This window comes from Phaeodactylum tricornutum, chromosome 28, assembly GCF_000150955.2.
Source record: "Phaeodactylum tricornutum CCAP 1055/1 chromosome 28, whole genome shotgun sequence".
Classification (NCBI taxonomy): domain Eukaryota; phylum Bacillariophyta; class Bacillariophyceae; order Surirellales; family Neidiaceae; genus Phaeodactylum; species Phaeodactylum tricornutum.
In genome coordinates, this window is record NC_011696.1 from 2,684 (window position 1) to 15,781 (window position 13,098).

General features: G+C 45.8%; 5 protein-coding genes across 5 annotated transcripts; 4 read left to right on the forward strand and 1 right to left on the reverse strand.

Annotated features, from left to right (window-relative positions):
* Positions 1-952: 952 nt before the first annotated feature.
* Positions 953-1,435, forward strand: PHATRDRAFT_41116 (predicted protein; the record flags this gene model as incomplete). The annotated part of the gene is made up of 1 exon (XM_002185066.1): positions 953-1,435. The coding sequence occupies one exon, from the start codon at positions 953-955 to the stop codon at positions 1,433-1,435; it is 483 nt and encodes a 160-aa protein (XP_002185102.1).
* Positions 1,436-3,642: 2,207 nt separating this feature from the next.
* PHATRDRAFT_41117 (predicted protein) lies at positions 3,643-4,104 on the forward strand (the record flags this gene model as incomplete). Its single annotated transcript, XM_002185067.1, has 1 exon — positions 3,643-4,104. One exon carries the CDS (start codon positions 3,643-3,645, stop codon positions 4,102-4,104), a length of 462 nt encoding a protein of 153 aa, XP_002185103.1.
* A 2,599-nt stretch (positions 4,105-6,703) lies between these two features.
* Positions 6,704-8,185, forward strand: PHATRDRAFT_50214 (predicted protein; the record flags this gene model as incomplete). The annotated part of the gene is made up of 4 exons (XM_002185068.1): positions 6,704-7,069; positions 7,143-7,930; positions 7,988-8,066; positions 8,162-8,185. Exons 1-4 carry the CDS (start codon positions 6,809-6,811, stop codon positions 8,183-8,185), a joined length of 1,152 nt encoding a protein of 383 aa, XP_002185104.1. The 5' UTR covers positions 6,704-6,808.
* Positions 8,186-9,729: 1,544 nt separating this feature from the next.
* Positions 9,730-11,047, forward strand: PHATRDRAFT_50215 (predicted protein). Its single transcript, XM_002185069.1, has 2 exons — positions 9,730-10,050; positions 10,133-11,047. Exons 1-2 carry the CDS (start codon positions 9,790-9,792, stop codon positions 10,922-10,924), a joined length of 1,053 nt encoding a protein of 350 aa, XP_002185105.1. The 5' UTR covers positions 9,730-9,789; the 3' UTR covers positions 10,925-11,047.
* Positions 11,048-11,357: 310 nt separating this feature from the next.
* Positions 11,358-12,665, reverse strand: PHATRDRAFT_50216 (predicted protein; the record flags this gene model as incomplete). Its single annotated transcript, XM_002185152.1, has 1 exon — positions 11,358-12,665. One exon carries the CDS (start codon positions 12,663-12,665, stop codon positions 11,430-11,432), a length of 1,236 nt encoding a protein of 411 aa, XP_002185188.1. The 3' UTR covers positions 11,358-11,429.
* Positions 12,666-13,098: the final 433 nt, after the last annotated feature.

Consider the following 13,098-nt stretch of genomic DNA (forward strand, 5'->3'; position numbering starts at 1 on the left):
TGGGTGGATGCAATCAGAAAGGAGATGAAAAACAGTATGCCAGCATTCAAAGTTCTCAAGCCCCATGTGTCTAAACCAGTTGGTCACACTTGGACACCTTGTCATATGGTTTTTGCTATCAAAATGGACTTCACTTGCAAAGCCAGATTTGTTGCCGGGGGACACAATACAGATCCGCCAAGTTCATTTACTTATACCAGTGTTGTTTTGAGGGAGAGTGTTTGAATTGATAAATTATAGCCATGCAATGCTACAATTTGATATTACTATCTAGATATAATTGCTTAGTTATTAGCATTGTTTGCTGGAACATCTATCTAAAATTTATTAGCTCTAGATCTTGGCCTTGTTGCCACTTCCTTTTTCCTGACCCTGTTGTAGGACAGACGCAGTGGCCAGATGACTTAGGGTTAGTCCGGTTCATTACCCGTAAGTGTCATGTTGGAGGAAAACATGGAAAGCTTCTCAGAAAAGCTATGTTTTCTGAACATATGTTTTCTGTAAACACGTACGTCTATAAAAGATTGATTGTGTCAAAGATAAAACATCAATGCGGTTTTGACTATGTCAAAAGATTGCACAGCTAGTACATTGGTTACAGGGTTCTATGTACGGAAGCCTACATCCATCCAATGTGATTGATTATGGTACCAATTGTATATCCAGCCAAAGCCAAGATCAGTACAATTGAATCTGTCAAAAGATTGCATTGCCAGTACATTGGTCACAGGTTTTTACGTTCGTAACATCTGTTTTCATCTCAAAGATGTTCCATTTTGGAAATCTATACTTTAGTCTCACAATCTTAAAAAGACCCCAATTTTAAACAATTGGAGCCTATACAAGGCTTTCCCCCCAAAAGTTCTACTCTTACATTGTACTGGTAGACCTTTTATCAATTTACTTAGACCCAAACCAGCTCTAATTTTTGAGTTTGAAATCTTGACAACGAATGCATTGTCCGAGGAAGGTCACTCCCGCTGTTCCGGCTCCTGCCGCAGCGACGGACTCACCGGCTGATGCCGCGTCCGCATCCAAACAGGATGAGGAGTTCGGAGGATTCGACTCCTCCGACGGTGAGGAGCCTTCGGGCACCGCACCGCCATTGCCGGCATATCTGGATGATGAAGGCAATGGCAAAAAGACTGCAAAGCCTTTGGCTCGCAGCAAGAACACGTCTGACAAAGTCAGCGTGATGGAGAAAAACGTCATTGACGTAGAGCCTCACTCTAAAGACAGTGACAGTCTCGACTCCGTTCCTCGGCAAGACCGTGTTGAACAAAAGGCCTTGATGGTCGTCCTCCGTGACGTCATCTGTGTTCCATTGTCAGTTGCGGCTGCAATGTTGAACAATGGCATTAAATCATCTGATGATTTCCGTCTTCTCACAAAGGAGGACATCAATGATCTCTGCATGCGGCTCAAAATGGGCTAAATGCATACCAAGCAAATATTCGTCTTCGCAAAATGGATGCATCACGCACCCAACTCAGTCAATGTTGCCAAAGAGTTCACGGCTTCCGTGCTACGCTTTGAGATGATGACTAGAGCCGCGGCGTCGTATGATAATGTGACTACGACGGCTGCAAAGGCTGAAAAATCGGCTACTAGCCTCTTGCCTGAACCGTTTGATGGCTCGCAGAAAAAGTGGCTCACTTTTTGTAACGGTTTCGAAGCGTGGGCAGGTGCAAGTGGGTCCACTTTTACCGCGTGCATCACGCATCATTCGGATTGGTATTCGAAAGCCGACCCAACCGGACCAGTCAGACAATCAAGTTCAAAGGAAACGAAGACAAATGGCGAACCTGGAAAGGGAAGACGATTGCGACCGCAATGCAACATTGTTTCTACCAAGCGCTATTTATGCAGGAAACCCTGGCATCTATGGAAGAGGTGAATGCAGGAACTGCAAGCAAGACTGCGCGGAAAGCATTCTTGAGAAATGTCCAGGCTTATGCCCATCTGGCACTGTGCTGCAAAAAGACCGCATACTCTTATGTCAAAAATGCGGTGACGGAACGAGCGCCAATGGGCAATGCCTACAAAGCATGGAAGAAACTGTGCAAGAGGTACAAACCGAAAGAAATCAAATTGGACTACACAAGTATTGAGCATTCATTTATGGACTGTACTATTGGCAGTATTAATGAAAACGTGGAGGAGTGGTTTCTGGAGCTTGAGTACTGGAATACAAGGATGGGCAAGATCAAGCAGTCCTACATGCGGGATGACCTTCAGATGAAGGCACATATAATTGACCAGCTCCCCAAGGCCTATGAAGCTGTGAAAGTCAAGTTAAGTGGAGCTTACACAACCACATCAATGGAGGCATTTAAGAGGATCATTCTAGACTTCTGGAAAAGGTATAGCAAGACAGACAATAACAAGGTCATGTCCCATTCTGAGGTGAAAGAAAAGTGTGGACACTGTGGGAAAGCAGGACACTTGCAAGACAAGTGCTGGAGCAAGCCAGAAAACAAACACTTGCGCCCCAACGGAAAGCAGGGTGGGAAGAACAAGAAAGACATCCAATGCTTTAACTGTGGAAAGAAGGGCCATTACAAGAGCAATTGCAGAAGTGCTAAGAAAAGCGGAGAAGGCAGACCAAATACGCCCAACAAAGGAATGTTTGTTGGGGCTCATATCAAGAAGGAGCAGAACTCGAACGCCGGTTCAAGCTGGGAAAAAGTTCTCGCAGACTTGGGAGCTACCTGCCATGTCAGGAACAGTGCCAAGGAGCTACAGGACCAAGAGAAGATCTCAGAACAGGTTTGCGTCGGAAAGAGCGATACTTTTGTTCATGTGACAATGCAAGGTATGGTTTACTTAGAAACCAAAGACGGAGCAAAGTTAAAGCTTCTGAAGGTCAAGTACTCTCCTGACTTTGAAAAACGGATCATAAGCATTGGATGTTTGTTGGACCAAGGCTGCTTGGTTACAAAAATGACTGCAACGGAAATAGTTATTCTCTCTCAAGACAAGAAGAGGAGTATCACAGCAGACAGGACCTCAAGTAGCAAGCTATACTACCTCTTGTGTAGAGCATTAGAAGGGCAGAAACAAGACCAAGTATTTTCCAATAGCAAGTAAAAAGGGCATATATACACCCTAGAAGAAGCCCACAAACTCTGTGGACATGCCAACATTGCCACCGTTAAATGCACGGCAGTCAGAGCTGGTTTGAGTCTCACAACCACAACTATGCCCCTCTGTGGGGCATGTGTTCTAGCTAAGGCACAGCAGAAACAAGTCCCAAAGACGGCTTTGCAGAAAGCAGAGAAGCCAGGTGAGCAACTCTATGTTGACCTCTTGGGGCCCTACTCAAAAAGCATTGGTGGTAGTACTTATTGGCTACTTGTTGTGGACAAAGTCAGTGAGTATAAATGGTCTATGTTTCTCACTCAGAAAAGCCAGATTGGACAGAAAGTCAAGCCTATTCTACAGTGGCTGCAGTTACTGAAGTTCACTAACAAGTTCATTTGAAGCAACAATGCTGGCAAGAACAAGAAGCATTTTGAGAAACCAACTCTTCTTTGGAAAGTCGGATGCGAAACTTCTGGACTATCTTCAGATACTTGGGAGGAATGCCTATGTTAGTATTTGAGACCCGTTGAAGCCGAAAATGACACCAAAAGCAAAGAAATGCATGCTTATGGGCTACCCAGAGCACCACTCAAAAGACACGTACCATTTTCTGAACATCGCGACTCAGGCGCCAATCCTAAGCCGCGACATCCATTGGGACATTACCATGGTGGGATCAAGCCCACAGACAATACAAAGGATCTTTTCGAATCCGACGAAGACGACGAAATTCAAGTCCCGGATGCCTACACGAAAGTTGTCGCCCTGCCTCAAGCGGGGAGGAACACCAACACGGCAAAATCTCCGGAGACCACGGGAATTTCAAAGCAAAACGTGTTTAGTCCTCTTCAGACACGCGGTCAGCGGAAGTTTGCCAAGGAAGCGTGTTTGATGCCGGACAATGATTCCAACAACCCAGATAAGGAAGAAGTCAATATGTCTGAGGAAACGGAAATCCATGAGCATCAGGCATTTAACGTAATGACTGGGAACTCAGACCCAGGAGCAGATGTTCCCTAGGACTGGCATGCTCTGTTTAACAACAAAAACAGAAAAGGATGGAAACAGAGCGCAGCAAAGGAAATCGAAACAGAGCGCAGCAAAGGAAATGGAAAGTATCCGGGACCAAAACGTTTTGGGCGGGCTTATCAAATTGAGCAGCTTACCCACGGGAACCAGAGTCCTTGGTACACATTGGATTTTCAAATGGAAGCAGGACAGTTTCAATCACGATAAGTATACTGAAAAAGCGAGGCTTGTGGTAAAAGGATACAAGCAGATATCGGGAGTTGACTACACTGAGAGCTACTGCCCCGTGGTGAACGAAACAACGGTAAACCTGGGAATCGTGTTGGGCCTATACTACAAACATGTTCTCAAACAGGACTGGATTGAGCATGTCATTGATGTTGAAACTGCTTTCTTACACGCCAAACATCTCAACAGTGACAAGAAAACCTATATCAAGGTTCCGTTGGGTTCAAGGAACTGACGGGAATCACGATGGGCACAGATGATGTCATTGAGCTCACAGGAGTTCTTTATGGGGAAGTTGATGCGCCCCTGGCCTGGGCCATAACTTTCAAGAAGATTCTTACGAAGATTGGTTTTAAACAGTCACTTATTGACCCTTGTCTATACATAATGCAAGACAAGAAAATGACTTTAGAAGTTCTCATATTGGTCCATGTGGACAACTGCAAGATAACGGGAAGCCGCGAAAAGGTCATGTGGACCAAGAAAGAGATCAAGAAACACGTCCCAATCAAAGATCTAGGTGAACTTTGAAAGTTTCTCGGAGTGAACTACAAGGCTGGTACTGACAAGATTGGGCCCTATATTGGAGTCGACATGACCGAGTATGTCAAAGAAATTATTCGGGACTACAAATTACATATTGGGGAGGAAGCTACTATTTTTCCTACTCCTGGATACAACAAAGACCCCCCGAAGAAAAATGAAGGACTATCAGTGTCAAACAAACAGTACTGGTCACTCATAGGAAAGATTATGTTTGCCGTTCGCAAATGTATCCCGGACTGCATGAATGCACTCCGCGAACTCTCGTCGTTTCTGGACAATGACGGAGAGGACCACTGGCGTTGACTAGGGCGAATTGTGGGATATATGAAAGGGCACTACAAACCTTTGAAGTTGCGCCCCCCAGAAACACTCACCCCAATTATCTATGCTGATTCAGACTATGCCTCGGACAAGAAGGACCGAAAGAGCATTTCTGGTGACCTCTCAACAATTGGGAAGACTTTGGTTAATTGGAGATCTAAGAAACAGACTGGAGTGACCCTGTCAAGCACGGAAGCGGAATATGTCGCGCTATCCCACGCTGCGACAGAAGCCAAATTCTTACTTATGCTGCTGGAAGAAACAACTGGAACTTTCCATGGACCAGCCATCATCCACGAAGACAACCAAGGGGCAATTTTTATTGCGAACAACGACAGTCTTGGTCAACAAACAAAACACATCAACATCAGGTACAGATACACCAACCAATTGATCCAGGAAGGACTCATTGTGCTGAAGTACATCAAGACGGACAAGAATTACGCGGACCTGGAGACCAAGAATGTTACGGAAGCAATTCATACGAAACTGGCTCCAAGAATCTATGATGGAACAATGTGAGATGGAAGGCGAAAACATCAAACAGGGAGGATGTCAAGATTGGCATTCAAGTGTGACATGTCCGGCAGAAAGCGACATGTCGCATGAAGAGGTTTGAAAGGAGCGAGCTCTCATCTCGAGCAGAAATTTATTATATTCGATGAGGTTTGGGATATGATCATCCTATGAAAGGAGATAACGCATTGAATGTAAGACATGAAGAAGTGAAGAATGTGTACATTGCAGAAGCGATGTAAATATGGAAGATTAGCAATCAAACAGCGAGGTTTGAGAGCAAACAGAACTAGTGAAAAGTAAAATAAAGACCACAACAACAAGCACTGTCAGTAGTGAAAGAGTAGATCAAACGTGAAGGAGAAATAAGAGGAAATCTATTTATTACGTCTCTGTTGTCAGCTAGTCTCTAAGACAGTCAAAAGATCTGAAGAAACCGGAGTTTTCAACACTTATGTTTTTATGCCTTTGATTGTCTACGAAAGTATGCGGGATCCTTTCGGGTCCTTAGACAATTCTAGCCTGTTATCGCTGCAATTTTCTAAAACAACAGCCTGGATATGACAGTAAATAAAAATTATCAAAGTCCAGGAGCCTATTATAGAAGGTGGATGATCAAATCACCCCCTGGATTTTTAGGCGCCAAAATCCTTCACGGTTCCGTTTCTTCAACCTGGGCATCCTCATTGTCAATTAAGGGCCCACGGGAATATTCCCGACCAAGCAAGTTCGTCGCGTTCCTATATTGGTTTGTCTTATGTATATAAATAATACATACGTGTATATATATAACGATTTTTAAACCGTTACCAGCTAACCCAAAATTTTAAAACCGTTGTTTGCACATGCTCCTTGGACCGTTCAAAATACCGTTTTACAGCGATGACGCACTCAAGCAGGTTGCGTGCGTGCGTATGCGTTCACCCTTGGCATGAAATTCGAAGTGGCAGCAAATTCAAAGCATCGGCCCAAATGTGAGGCACCGCCGTTCATTTCAGCGAGTTCGTGCCCAGCCGCTCCCGAAAACTAACCAAAACCACGAGACAACAATCTCAAATTTTTGGTCGTCCATTTACGTGAAGCAATGAAAATCTACGGTAAACTCCTGGCTGTCTGTGTCTTTCAAACTAACGTTTGGGGGACCAACGCCTTTGTCGCTCAGAAGCCGAAGGCGCTCGCTTTCAAGGGAACGGACTCGCAATGGCAAACATTTTCGTACGTTGAAAGCCTAGGGGGTGGGGCCTCCGACCCGTATTCGTCCGGTTCCAAGCTTGCGAGCAGCGAAGGCGCGTCGGCTGATAAAGACGTCATGGATAAAAGAGGCGTTGCAAGCGGCAGCCCAGCTGTAAGTAAACCAAAGTCATCTTCTTTCCAAAAGAATACAATCTCACGTGATCTATTGTCGAAACACACCCCAGAACGTAATGGAAGCGCGTCTTGCTTCTCTCGAGAAACAAAAAAAATCTGATTCGCAGTCGAGCTCCCAAAGTGGACCCATGTCAACCAAGAAGATTTGGGATAGTACCTCCTCCGTAACTGTTCAAGGAGGATCCCTCAAGACATGGTCTTTCCCTAACCCCTCTGTTGAGAGAGTGCAGGTTGTGATGAACACAGAAGGTCGTCCGCTGGATGCCGACATCGAATTGTGGCAGGGACCTGATAACACTCCGTACAAAATGCGCGTGTACGTTGAGGACGGTAGCTTGCGCCCATTTCGCGCAGTGATTGAAACTCCGCGCGGACCCAATACGATCGCGATTCGCAACACGGGTCACCTTGAATTCCCCTTAGCCGCTTACGTGATGGCTGGCTCGGCGGACAATGGATTTGTTGCCAAGACAACTGAAGAGACCATTCCCAGAGTAATCCAGGGAGGAGCCCTTCGCACATACCCTTTCGATCCCACTGTCGAAAGCGTGCAAGTTGCTTTGCGAACGGATGGACGCCCCCTTAACGTGAGAATCGAGCTGTTGCAGGGGCCCAACAACAACAAGCAGGTGATGGAACTCTACACTGAAGACGGAATGGACCGTCCATTCTTCTGTGTTATTGAGACACCGGGAAGTGGAAACGTTGTGCGAGTTGTCAATACAGCCACAATGGAGTTCCCTATGACCGCTTTGGTTGAGGCTTATCAAGTCAGTAACGGAAACTCCGCCTCTAATCCAGTGATTGGAGGAGGAAGCGGTTACATGGATCGTGCGTGGTAAGATGGATCGAGGGAAGACCTTGGTGACTAAGGGACAATTTTCCTTTTTTTTAGCGCTGTCCGCAGGATAGGTCCTTCTGAAGATTATGGGATGCAGGGCCTGCAGGCTGAAGAACTAAAAGTAACTTTTACAGTGAGTAACAAATATTCCTTGTCAAAGCGATTTATATTAGTATCCCTAGAGTGCCATTCTATTTGCTTGAGGTTTGCCTATTGAACTAATTGTAGACCTTGCGAAGTTGCATGATCTGAGGAACGAATATTTCAACTATTGGAAGTACATAAACATAAAGCTGAATACCAATAGGAAATTCATAAGATTTACGTCTATGTGTTTCTTGACATGTATTTTTATTTCCATTACTGCAACATCGTCGATGGATGTTCCAAAATCGCTGATATGCAAGTTGTGTCAGTTTCTGGTTCGTTGAAGGGGACGAATTGAGAACAGTTTGCACAATCTTTTACAGACTTTTGGGCTAAAGTATATTAGTCTCGCAGTCAATACAGTTAGAGTTGTATCTTGAAACCTTTTATAGGTTACCTAATAATGGTTGCATATTTTACGTTTAAAAACTAGAAATATTCAAGATCACAGTGTCATTGGAGTCTTTAAAGGTGTGCTGTTGACCGTAACACAAAAGATAAACGCAATTACACTAGACACGTGTTAGAGAGACACAGTCTGTCGGTCGACTATCACGTTGGACGTCTAAAGTGCTTGCTGGTTTGTTGGAAACCCAGCATAGAGCGCTGCGAGAACAGTCGACCAAATGGAGGTGACTCGAAAATGCTTCTCGCTTCCGCAAAAGAGAAAACGTTTTACTGCTACTTCTAATCAAGCACATGATTAAGGGCAAACAAAGATGTGTTATTCGAAGCGTGCTGGTTAGTTATCTTTCATCTCTCTTTCTCTAGCAGGAGTTTCAGCCGCTCCTCGACTGCCTACGGAAGTTGACCAAGAGGCTCATCCAATCCGTGAATAAGCAATCCTTCTCACTTCGTATTCACAGTAGAAGAGTTATAGATAGATAAACCAAATCCACCTTTAAATGAATGTCTGGCTCAAGAAAACTTGCTTACTGATAGCATTTTTGCAGTTTTGGCCGGATGTAAAAATTCTCACTCTGTGCTTCGTCTTTCTTTACATTCCAATGTAAGCACATTCTTTACTAACAGTAGAGTCGTGTCTTGTCGCGAGCCAGGCACACACGAAATTAGCGTAAGCGCTTTGAAATTGTCAGGATAGATATGTAGGTGTATTGATTGTCAGTCAGTATGCGCTGGATATGTGTTTTTGTGCAAAGCCGAATGACAACAGACTGAAATTTACAACGAATGCAAGTTTTCATGTATTTTACAAGGGAAAAGGTTTAAGTTTAAAATACAAATGCTTCTTGCTTTCTTCAAGTAACCGGGAAGTTAAAACCAAAATCCTTGGGGCTCGCTTCTTCAACCTCTTATCCCGAAATTAGCGATACCCTGGCGATCAAGAGATCGTGTCGTCATCCTATCTCTTGTGACACACGTCAGAAGTCGATAACCTCATTGACGTGGATGCAACAGAAGAAACCTAAATCTACCGATTGGACCTTCACTTTCCAACGGTTTTTTCGTAACCCGTTTCAAAAAGCCGTTTACCGTTAATGCGATGACGTACTCAGCAAGTGCGTGCGTATGCGATGACGCTTGGCATGAAATTCGTAAATACCATATGGCACATGGTGGCTCTTGGCATATGGCTGCTATTGGCATGAAATTCTTAGGAGTTACACAGCCGGCCGCACACAAAAACTAGCAGATTTCAGGCGACAACAACGCCTTGATCTTTTTGTTCAGCTATTGACGTGAAAGCAATGAACATCTACGGCAAACTTCTGGTGGCATGTGTCCTCCAAACTAATGTTTGGGGGACCGCTGCTTTCGTTACCCAAAAGTCGAAGGGGTTTGCTTTCAGAGGAACAGATGGGTTATCGCCAACTGTGTCATACTTGGATAGCAACGGGAAAGGATCGTACATGGCTTCATCCAAATTGGCGTCCTCCGAAGGGTCGACACAAGGCGAAGGTGTTATGGACAACAGTCAATCTAGGGGACCCTCTAGTAGTAGCCCAGCGGTATGTCCTCTTACGAACATGGTCCAATATAATGTCCTAGTCATGTATTCTCAAATGTCGTCCCTCCCAACTTTAAAAACAGAGCGTATTGGACGCACGTCTTACTGCCCTAGAACAACAGCAAAACCGTGGGGCACAAGGCGGTGGACGTCCCCAAAACCAACCGAGGAAGCTTTGGGATAGCAGATCGGCAGTAATAGTTCAAGGAGGATCTTTGAAGACATGGTCTTTCCCTAACCCCTCGGTTGAGAGAGTCCAGGTTGTGATGAACACAGAAGGTCGTCCGCTGGATGCCGACATCGAATTGTGGCAGGGACCTGATAACACTCCATTCAAAATGCGAGTGTACGTTGAGGACGGTAGCTTGCGCCCATTTCGCGCAGTGATTGAAACTCCGCGCGGACCCAATACGATCGCGATTCGCAACACGGGTCACCTCGAGTTCCCTTTGTCTTCCTACGTAATGGCTGGCTCTGCGGACAATGGTTTTGTTGCCAGTTCAATCGACGAAAGTACCCCAAGAATAATCCAGGGTGGAGCCTTGCGCACATACCCGTTCAACCCGTCTGTCGAAAGCGTGCAAGTTGCTTTGCGAACGGACGGACGTCCATTGAACGCAAGAATTGAGCTGTTGCAGGGGCCCAACAACAACAAGCAGGTTATTGAGCTTTACACCGAAGACGGAATGGATCGTCCTTTTTTCGCCGTCATTGAGACACCCGGAAGCGGAAATGTTGTGCGAGTTGTCAACACAGCAACCGTCGAATTCCCCATGACCGCCTTGGTTGAGGCTTACCAGGTCGGAAACAGCAGATCCAACGCAAACACTGTGATCGGAGGCGAAGGAGGCGGGTTCATGGACCGTTCATGGTAGGGAAGGGGTTTAATGTTTCTAGTGACTGTGAATTAAGTGCCACCTTTTTTGTTCGTGTGCGTCTAAATTATGACATAATAAAATCCAAACCTTTACATAATGAACACATCTAATAGGTTTTTGATTCCTCCAGTAAAGCTACTGGCTCTACAAATATTTAGAGACGAGCAGGTGGGAACTTGAATGTGATGTAGTAACTCGAAATGAAAGTAGAAATCAGTCACCTGAAAGGCAATTTTACTCAGTCTAAAAGCATTGATCAGGTTCCTGTAAGCACCAGAGCTTTAAGCTCTTTCGCTCGAGGTTCGGTCCGACGCTTTTCACATTTTTTCTATCTCACCTAGCTAGAAAAGCGAGATTTGCATCTGCCACGATAGTTGTTGACTGTGAAAAATATGTTTGTAACTGGACCGTTTATCCAGCGCCTCTCTATATTAGACCGTCAACTTATACAATATTGTGAAACATTGCTGTTATCTCCAACAATCCTGCAAATCAGACAAAGTCAGCCAAATTCGCGATTGGGAAAGAGTCTCGGTGCCAGCAATGTCCACAAGTACAGCGTCAGAACAAGCCATTGCGAGGCAATAACCATCCACATCCCAACACGGCCGACTTGAGGATTAGCAGCATTGCCATTGGCCACAATCGCGCCCCAATTGGTTAGAGCCATAGCCTTCCAACATGATACACTCATTAGAATGGCGTTCAGCTTCCATGAATTGGATAGACGGCTAGGATTGTTCAAGACTGATTCATCCACTTCGGCATGACCCGCACTGTTAGCTTGCTCTTCGTCGTCTTGCGTTCCATAGTCGTTGCCTGTGACCACACCTGTGACGTCCCGCCTGACATCTTTCTCGGAGTCGTCACTGGCCCTGGCCGTGGCTGCAGCAGCGCTTTCCTCTTCAGAAGACGACCGCAGCTTGTCTTCGGCCGTGTACGACCATCCCGTCCATCCAAGGCTAATTGCCGTCACGGTCAAGCCCAGCACAATACTCACAGTATCCATTTCGCCCAGCATAGGATTACAGGATGCATCAGGGTTCTTGGAAACGGCTGTGTAGCACAAAAACACAGACCACGCAAAGACGCAGGCACTGGCTAGCAACGAACCTTCTTCGCCAGACATCTGCGCACCGACAATTGAGACGCCGAGCACAAGCGTGACAGTAATAAATCCATTGTTTGTGCCACATCCCGTGAAGCGAGAAAAAATGACGCCTATTGCAATGATGGATATTCCAAAGAGCATTATGCAAGCAGTCACAATAGCACCGAGCCACCTTTTCCCGGACCCAGCCTCCTGTGCTTCTGCGGCATCCGCCTTAGCGACCCAGCTGTCATTCCATTCGTGAGCCATGTCAACAATGACAAGCTGCTGAACAACAATGAAAAGGACTGCGCCGATACGTGCAATGTTCAAGTAGGCGTCAGAAAAAAGCGGATCATTGGGAATGAAAATAGTGACGATACAGAGAAAGAAGTAGAGAGTGTATTTGGCCGGCCATGCTTCTCGATTGGCCGTGGGTTTAAGTAGAGCTCCCAGCGCCGCGAATGCAAAGAATAGCGTCGAAGCAGCCGATACGCGATAAACACCATTGTTGCCAGCACAAGACTTGACCACGTCGATGTCGACATACTGGGAACATCCATCCGTCCACTTGTCCCTAACAAAGCTAGTCAAATCGTTGGCGTCAACTATAGCGGGGGCGATTCCGTACTGGAAAACGAGCGCCATCGCAATCGAAAAAAACAGAAGTAGCACCGAACGTCGCCGTCCGGAAGTGACGCTTGGTGGAATCGTCGAGGCCTTGTCGTTGCCGCAGCAGGCTCCCAGTAGAGAAGCACAGGCGGTGCAAAAGCACCATCCGGCGGAGGTAATTACGCATGTAACAAGGGAGGCCTGGGAAATAAGGTAGGAAAGAGAGTGATCAGAAAGATGCGGGGGCGACCACCGATTTTAAACGAATGCGAGAGTGCTTTGCTGATGACCTCTTTTCCGGTCAAAAAAGCAAGAACGCAGCCGCCAAGCATTGGGACGACTACACAGAACGACCATCTCTTGATTTACGCTTCTACATCGTACCATGGTTGTAAGTCACCGAACAATGAAGATACCAGCTTCTACAGAAAGATCGACACAATCCGGAATAGCATTGCCAATATTGTGG